Consider the following 8571-nt stretch of genomic DNA (forward strand, 5'->3'; position numbering starts at 1 on the left):
GACCAAGCACACTTTTGATGACTCGCTGGCAAAAAATTGGAGACTCGGAAGTTTTGATGCATCCACCATATAGCCCTGATCTTGCACCATTGGACTACCATTTCTTTTAGTCAATGAAGAACTCCCTTAATGGACTAAAGTTGGCTTCAAGATAAGCCTGTGAAAAATTACTTATCGGTTTTTCGCCGAGAAACCAGAAAAGTATTACACTGATAGAATAATGTCTCTAGCGGAAAAATGGCAAAAAGTGGTCGACCAACATGGCACATACTCGTATTTGATTCATTAAAGTTCAGTATAAATACAAAAAAAAAAAAGGCAGTTGTAGACTGATTAGAAATGCGAAAAGACTTTTTCGACTACACAATATTTCATTTGAAGTTTTGAATTTGAATTTGTTAATTTCGGTCGTATCTCAGGGGATTCATCAAAAATATCCATAAGGGAAAGGACAATATTTAAATTTTTCATATTTTATTTTTTTTTCCGAAATCTCTCACAAACTTTCACATAACATAATATGTTATGATTGTCAATGAATCAATTGAAATCTTAAAATATTATTGAAATTTGATGAATTATTCCGCCAGAGCRAACAAAAATAAAGTCCTGTTTCTATAGAAAAAGGGAAATACCCTTGCCGATCGTTTTCCCAAACAAATATTCTTATATAAGTTTAATATCCACGTAACCATGTTGAGTTTAAAGTGCCAAATCTCTTCAAACGAATTATATATGCACAGATTTATGTATATCTAAGCTCCGCTTCTTAATTCTTAATCCGTTYAAATTCCACTAATGCTTTTATTGTTTAACTCGCACTTGAGTTAATATAGTACTTGTATATTCCTTGAGCGGATATTAGCGCGCACATACACACGTGCATACGTGTGAGGTTACAAAATCATCAATTAATTTTAATGTATTTACAACAAATACTTAACTGAACAAGCGTTTAACAAGGTGTATGAGTTAATTTGAAATGACAATGTGGTTAATTTGTAAATAATGAATATGGAGAATAGGGTAAAACAAAAATAGAAGTAAGACAAGAAATCATATCCATCGATATTCAGGAAATTTTAAGGAATACTAGTGTTTTTTCTGTATGAACCCGAGATTATCAAGCGGTGGGCTAATTGGTCTCTCTATAGATAAGGACAACATTTGAAAGTTCTAAAGTACATAGTTACATACTTGTACATAGAAACTTGTATTACCTTGGACAAAAGATAGTAAGCCTTTATAATTTAAATTTCGCGCGAAAAAAACATTCGTCGAAATATTTTTTTCTAGGTTGGTATGACGGAATTCGGCGATATTTTAATTTGTATAAATTATTAAATAAGACGATCGAGAGCGCGTTGACGACGAACCACGTCCAGTGCGGACATCAGCATTAACTGATGATAAACTTGTCAATTAACAATTGTTAACAGTCAGAGATCTTATTGGCATCGTTGGAATATCGGAAGGATCAGTGAAAAGCATTTTGAAAGATCATTGGGGCCTAAGAAAAGTGAAAGCACGATATTTCCGAAAAACTGCACTACGTTAACGTCGACGAAACAATGCTTTCCCACTACCAGGATGTCAAGAAACGTATTATTACTCGCGATAAGTATTGAATTTATGTTTACGACTCATAAACAGATGAACAAATGGAAGAATATAGTGGCAAAGGCGAGTCGGAGCCAAAAGAACCACGACAAAGCTGGTCGAAAATCAAGGTAGTGTTTACAATTTTTTTCGATTATCGGCCAAACTGTCAACAAGGAATCCTATGTGAGTGTTATCCGTCRACTGCGCCAAGTTCTTYGCAAAAAGAGGCTGGAATTATGAGTCGTCAACTTTTGGTTGGACGACGACAATGCCCTATCGCATATTGCATTGATTCTCCGTGAGTTTTTCGCCAAATTTTCAAACAATATYGTGCCGCAACCACTGTATTCGATTCTTTTATCTCCGTGTGACTTCTGGATATTCAGCAAACTCAAAAGATCGCTCCAACGAAAACATTTTGAGTAAATTGAAAGCATTAAAGGTGATCCGCTATGCGTATTGAAGGCTATTCGGGAAATAGACTTTAAAACTCTTTCGAGGATTGGAAAACACAAGTGTATTGTGGCCAAAGGATATTACTTTGATGGGGACGACTTAGATTTTGAGAAACAAATTAAGAGTTTTAAAATTATGAACAAAGCCTTACTATTTTTTGCATATAGCAGTATTTAAATAAACGAATAAGAYTCTAATATAATTTATAGACTATATWTTCCCGCCTTGTTTTGAGACTATCACCTGGTGACACACCTAGAGTACGTACCGGTTATACTCGTGTAACACACTTCTGATTCCTGACTAATGAAAAATATTTTAGCTATTTTATATAATAATATATGATAATTCTTACATAATTTAATTGTATCTAAAATCTATACAATTTGCCACACTGTAGCTGGGATTCTCGTTAAATTAGGAGTCACTGCACGAATACGTCATAAATGAGCCTCCAACAACCGTCGGAACGCAGCCAAAAAAAAAAAAAMAAAAAAAAAACAACCAGACGTAAATTAAAATCTTGTGAGGAAAAATATATTAATAAAATCGTTACAATTAATTGCACACACATGTGTGCATAACAGAACAGGTGACCTCCCATGCAAATTTTATAGAATCTCAACTGTTAAGCAAAACCGGATTATTACTCAGAACAGCTACATATGTTGTATGATGGCTTACCACACCAACCAACTAGCATAATGTTTAACAACATACTATTCAAACCTGTATGCATGTATGTTTGTACGATGRTGTCTGACAGATCATATGAATAATTGAGCTTTTGTTTACAAACAAACAATTGAGATAACATTCAGATGGAAATAAAAAACACACACGCTCACGCTTTCCTCAATCTTAATGTTGCAAAGCGTATAGAARTCTCGCTTGAAAGGCAGCATTATTAGAACGCTGGCGCTTGCTAGCTAGTGTCTAGTTATAAATTCATAACTTAGATGAAAACTTGTATTGTAAATAATTAATATTAAATTCACGATTGYGGCAGTCAATGCAAATCACCATAAGCGTGTAAAAATCATTCAACGAAGGAGTGTTGCTGGCGACAGTGGATTTCAGTAATAATTGAACTCTGGCCGTGGCCAGACTGGATCGTGGTAATTTCCAAGTAATTTTATCAGTTAGCGCAAAATGCAATTCTCGGATAGCAAGAACGAAGGCCGCCAAGCTATCGGAGTAGGCATTTCAGATGCGGCCAACCGAGCTGCGCTGGCGGGYGTCGGTGCGTTTAACGAATTCGACTATGAATATGTGTTGGCGCGCATTGGTACGTCCTGAGTTGTCATATTTCTGTGCCAAGATTAACAGGCAAAGTGCGAAATTCGTTAGAAATAAGAGTTTTTTTTTCATTTTGTCTTTTACCATTAAAAACGTATAAAAATTGAAACAGCTCACAGGTTCTAAGAATTAAAAGTTGAAAATTTTATGTGGAACTAAATGGTAAAGGTGTTATCTACTTTAACTCGCTATTAATGTCTTCGAAAATAGATTAAAAAAAATATAAYAATAATTAAAATATCCAAACTTGGAAACTAGTTTTTTGAAAGCAAAAGTGTGATTGAGCAGCGTCCGAACTATGTGTGTATCTTTCTTTAGATTACMACTGCTCAAAGAAAATACAATACAATATTGGTGGTAATTTTTGTGTTTAAATCATAAATAGGTGATAAAAGGTGATAATAAATTATATTACAATTATGAAACTAACTGTTAAYCATGAAAAACTGTACTGAATTCATSTGTTTCGCAATCGATAATATAACCTGTTTTTACCTGAACTAAAGTTATATCAAATGCTCTACGAATCGTGACGGAATTAACGGATTTTTTCATGCGCAGTGATTTAATATTTTTTGAAAAATAACTTCATTTCAATTCGTTTTTCAAAAATATTAATTTATTTTTAATGTTGTGTTTTAAATATTTTTTTGATCTATGTATGTGGAGTTTGAGGCATATAAAAGTAAAATTAATTTGGTTGATTCTTAAAAGAAACTTACTTCAAATGAGAATTGTGCATTTTGTAGGGAATATACAGGCATAGATACATAAATAATAGCACACTTGGTCAACAAAAAAAAAAAAAAAAAAAAAAAAAAAAAAAAAAAAAAAAAAAAAAAAAAAAAAAAAAAAAAAAAAAAAAAAATAAAAATAAAAAAAGCCTTATTTATTCTTTGCGGATTTAAAGAGGCTTGTGTTTAATTTCAAAAATTCATTTTTATTATACTTAAACAATAAATGAATATATATTCTATTATCGTGAAAAAGACGAAAACATCAATATCCCATATGGCAGCTAGGACACATAAACACACACAATCTGAAAAAGGTTTACAAAAAGATACAACAACTTATAAACATGACTAAACATTGCATACGATTGTTCACTTCGTTAGTATTCGGTACTTTAACAATCACTTTTTTAATCACCTCTTCACATCTTCGCTGCATGATGTCTACCAGTTTTTGACTCCGTTCTTTTGGGATTGATTACCTCCTCCTTTATCTTAGTTTCGGCACTCCAAAGCACGTTCCTTCCAAATTGTGCTGGTTTGACTCTGTGAGCCTTTGCAAATGTCAGTGGAATCTGCTGTTAGGTTGTTCACTTAGTTAGAAAAACCAAGTGGAGAAGGACCTCGCTTCGCTTGCAATCTCCAACTGGCTATAAGGCTGTTGTAAAATCGGCTATAAGGGCGTAAGAGGTGTTAAGCTTTGTTGGGTCGTTTTCCTGTAAGCATGTTGAACACGTCCACACCATATTCGTCATTAACTGATCTCATAACTTCTATGGCTAAATTAAATGGATTGACTTTGCTCTTCCGTACTATTGTTTTTTTAACACTACTATCGGTTTTCCGTGGTCTTGGTCTTCTTGGCATCTTTTTGTTGATACAAGATGGGTATTTTTTCCATCGTGCAATGYTTTCCCCTTCCCAATGTAGGGAAATATTGACGCGAACTTAAAAACGTGCTATTTATGTGGCCACTTCAAATCAACACTATACGCAATAAAAGTGACGGGTACAAAATKTAAAAGAATTAAATGGTGTTTTTGACCAGCGAAATGTGTTTCACAGCGGTAGCTAGTAGAACATACCACATTTTTATTGTTCAGCTACTTTATGATTACAGGTTTTTGAAGTAATATTGGATTCGTATTTGTGCTATTTACATGTCCATGGCTTTATATAGACTGTATTCATTGAGCTTTCAAAGTGTTCAGAGGAAAACGAACTATCCTCTTTCGAAAAGTGGTGATTTAGTCTTGATCTTTGCTTTCGAACCAAAAACCCTTATAAGACTTGTGCATTTTCTCTAAATCACTACTTCACACCTTTTACAATTTCAGATTTTTATTAAGATATAAGTTCGTTCGCTAATTCCTGCAAGAGTGTGAAAAGATTCGAGTTTGGTGGGTTAAGTAAACACGGTTACCTTATTCATGCCCCGTAGAACATACATACGTAATTTACAGCAACAGTATAGTAATTTTAAAATTTTAAAACTGTTCTTACGATATAATCTTTTTTATAATTAAGTTGTATTTGCAACAAATAGGCAAAATAAAGATAAACTAATTTCATAACATTCACTACGTTAGGTTTCGGCAAGGCGCAATGGTTACTATTGCTCATCTCCGGCCTTTTGACGCTCTGCTCTATGGCCACGCAAACTTCGGTGGGCATCATGGCCATAGCGTCACAATGCGAGTTCGGCATGAGCCAAGCGGAAAAGGGTATAATGATGGCGGCGTGTGTAACGGGCATTTTTCTATCTACATACTTCTGGGGTTATGCCAGTGATGCTTTCGGACGACGTTCAGTGCTCTTCTACGGCATTGTCGTCACAAATCTGCTCCAGTTTATCTCSATGTTCATAACAAACATATGGGTCTTCAACATAGTCAATTTATTCATGGGCATAAGGCATGTATAGGCGGCTTTTCCATTAATTTTGCCCACTTTAAATKGCGATAATTTTTTATTTACAGCTTAGGTGGCGTCTCCGCTGCCATTTATGCATACCTCAGCGAGTTCAACACTGACAAACATCGCGCTGTAGTAATTAACTATTCCACAATGTTCGTAAGCATCGCTGCAATCTACATGCCTGGTGAGTATTTACATACAATATTACACATACATAAGTATATTAACATAAAGTATATGTTATCGAGTTAATATAATTTATATTTAAATATAATATTTAATGCGTTGTTGATATTTAAGCAGGTTTTCGCAAAAAATTAGTTGGAGTTGTTTTAATGATTAATATCACTACGATTAATTAATGTAAATGTGGGGTTTGTACAAGGGCGCTGGTTTATACGGGGAAAGTTCGATATGTCAATGGCGTCTTTGTTCCATTGTTCCTCTGTCAGAAAGAATATGCAGCATCAYCTACTATTTACACTTAACTTAAAATTTTAAATTTCAGCGACCTGTTGGCTTGTTCTTTCCGCCGATTGGTCACTTCACATAAGTGATAGCTTTATATTTCGGCCATGGCGTTTGATCATTCTGCTGAATCTCATACCGGGCTTGATTGGTGCCGTAATGCTGTATCCCTTTCCGGAGAGTCCAAAATTACTGTTGGCGCAGGATAAGGAATTCGAAGCCTTCGCGGCGCTGGAATGGATCTGTAAATTTAATCGTGGTCGTTCTATAGCAAGTGTTTTTGGCAATGATGCCGATTTCAAATTAAAACCGGAACAAATCGGGGACGACAATTTGCGAAGTGCTGGTGGTATTTGTGGAGTGCTTGTGAATATTTGGAGAGCAACAGTGCCGCTCTTTCACAAACCGCATTGTGTGAACTTCTTATTGAGCATTGTTTCGGTGTTCGGTATGTTTCTCACAKCGGCGGGCATGCAAATTTGGTATCCGGAAATTGTGAATCGCTCGTCAGGTGATAATGCCGGCAACAGTTCGTTAGTGTGTGAGATTCTAGAAGCTTCGTTCGAAAAGCAACGCCTGAATGTAACCTCCGTYGATATGGAGGTAAGTCTTTATTTCTTAGTGTAGTTGTGAAAGAATGTTGTTAAGTAACCTAAGCCTATAAAGCCGCATTTAATTTTCAAACTAATCGGAACTATAAATGTTTCATTATTATATAATATTTATGCTTTTCATACTAAGTTATATTAAACGTGTATTTAAGCCGATTAAAATGTGGCTTGTGGTCGGGAAACGTGAAAACTACCGATAGGCTTTATGTGAATTACTTTKAAATAACTTAACTACTTGAAATAATATTAGAAAGAGACCACTTTGCATCACCAACATAAATGTTTAATAAATCCATCACCATAACCTCAAATAACCCATGGTATGATAAATTTAAACTTAGTAAGTCTAAAATGATCAACAACTGAAAACAGGTAAGAAAGGGGCAAGTTCGGGTGCTCTTRCAACTTGCAGGAATCAAAGCCAGGGAAATAACTTAAGGTATTTGTTAGAAATACGAAAAGAGTTATATGTAGTATATGGGAGTTCGGGGTACTATCGACCCGATTTTATCTATTTTTGCCAGTCTTACATACCATTAATATGCCACATACTAAAAAAGTGTTCATGGGTTTAATTAAGGTACTACACATACAATCACCAATCATATGTAGTGGTGTGATGTTCGATGATAATGACATTAGTTATAAGGGAGCCTAATTTTATCTATTTTATGCACAAAAATACACTGTTAATGGTAAAACCAGCTCACTCATTTTCTGAACTATTGCCCAAAATTTGCAGTATAAAGTCCTTATATTAGGTATATTTAGGTTCAGGAAAGTATTGACCAGATTTTTAATACGCAKATTTACTATTCTCAGGAAAGGATTCTCTCTAAATTTCAATTGTATATCCCATCCATTGACCAATATTATACTATATGCTGYATTTTCCAGATCTGCGACGACAGTATTACGGCGAAGACTTACATAGACAATATGATTGTGGGCTGCGCCTTCTTACTGGGTTTTGCCATACAGGGTGCCCTGTTGAATCCTTTGGGCCGCAAAAATGTCTTATTAGCCGCATTGGCCATTGGCACGTTGAGTGGCATTCTGTTGCACTTCGTTACTAATACACAAGTTGTACTGGTGTTGTTCTGCTTGTATATATTGATGCCGGGATTATCCATATCGATTATGTGTGGCGCCATGGTGGATTTAGTGCCAACACAGTTGAGGTGAATATTGAAATAATGAAATCTAATTTCTATAAAAGTTAATTATATAATACCTTTTCGTTTAGGGGCAAAGCGGTTAGCATTGGTTTGGCGATGGGTCGCCTGGGCGTTATAGTGGCTTCCAATTTGATTGGCGTTATGCTGGAGCCCTATTGTAACACCACTTTTGCCATTCTCACGGCGTCGATTTTAAGTAAGAATTTTATATTTTTATACTCTCGCAACAAAGTTGCTAAAGAGAGTATTATAGTTTTGTTCACATAACGGTTGTTTGTAAGTCCTAAAACTAAAAGAGTCAGATAT

The 8571-nt window shown here is 35.0% G+C and overlaps 1 protein-coding gene across 1 annotated transcript in view; it reads left to right on the forward strand.

Moving 5' to 3' along the window:
• The first annotated feature begins 3210 nt into the window (after nt 1-3210).
• The window catches only part of LOC108972259 (synaptic vesicle glycoprotein 2C), a 6512-nt gene continuing 1151 nt past the window's right edge, over nt 3211-8571 (forward strand). The window contains exons 1-6 of the mRNA XM_018938807.1: nt 3211-3346; nt 5681-6005; nt 6071-6192; nt 6517-7079; nt 7985-8268; nt 8334-8461. Coding sequence (XP_018794352.1) covers nt 3211-3346; nt 5681-6005; nt 6071-6192; nt 6517-7079; nt 7985-8268; nt 8334-8461 — 1558 coding nt within the window. The remainder of the gene's footprint in view (nt 3347-5680; nt 6006-6070; nt 6193-6516; nt 7080-7984; nt 8269-8333; nt 8462-8571) is intronic.

Source organism: Bactrocera latifrons, unplaced genomic scaffold, assembly GCF_001853355.1.
Source record: "Bactrocera latifrons isolate USDA-ARS-PBARC rearing strain unplaced genomic scaffold, ASM185335v1 scaffold_11, whole genome shotgun sequence".
Taxonomy (NCBI): Eukaryota; Metazoa; Arthropoda; class Insecta; order Diptera; family Tephritidae; genus Bactrocera; species Bactrocera latifrons.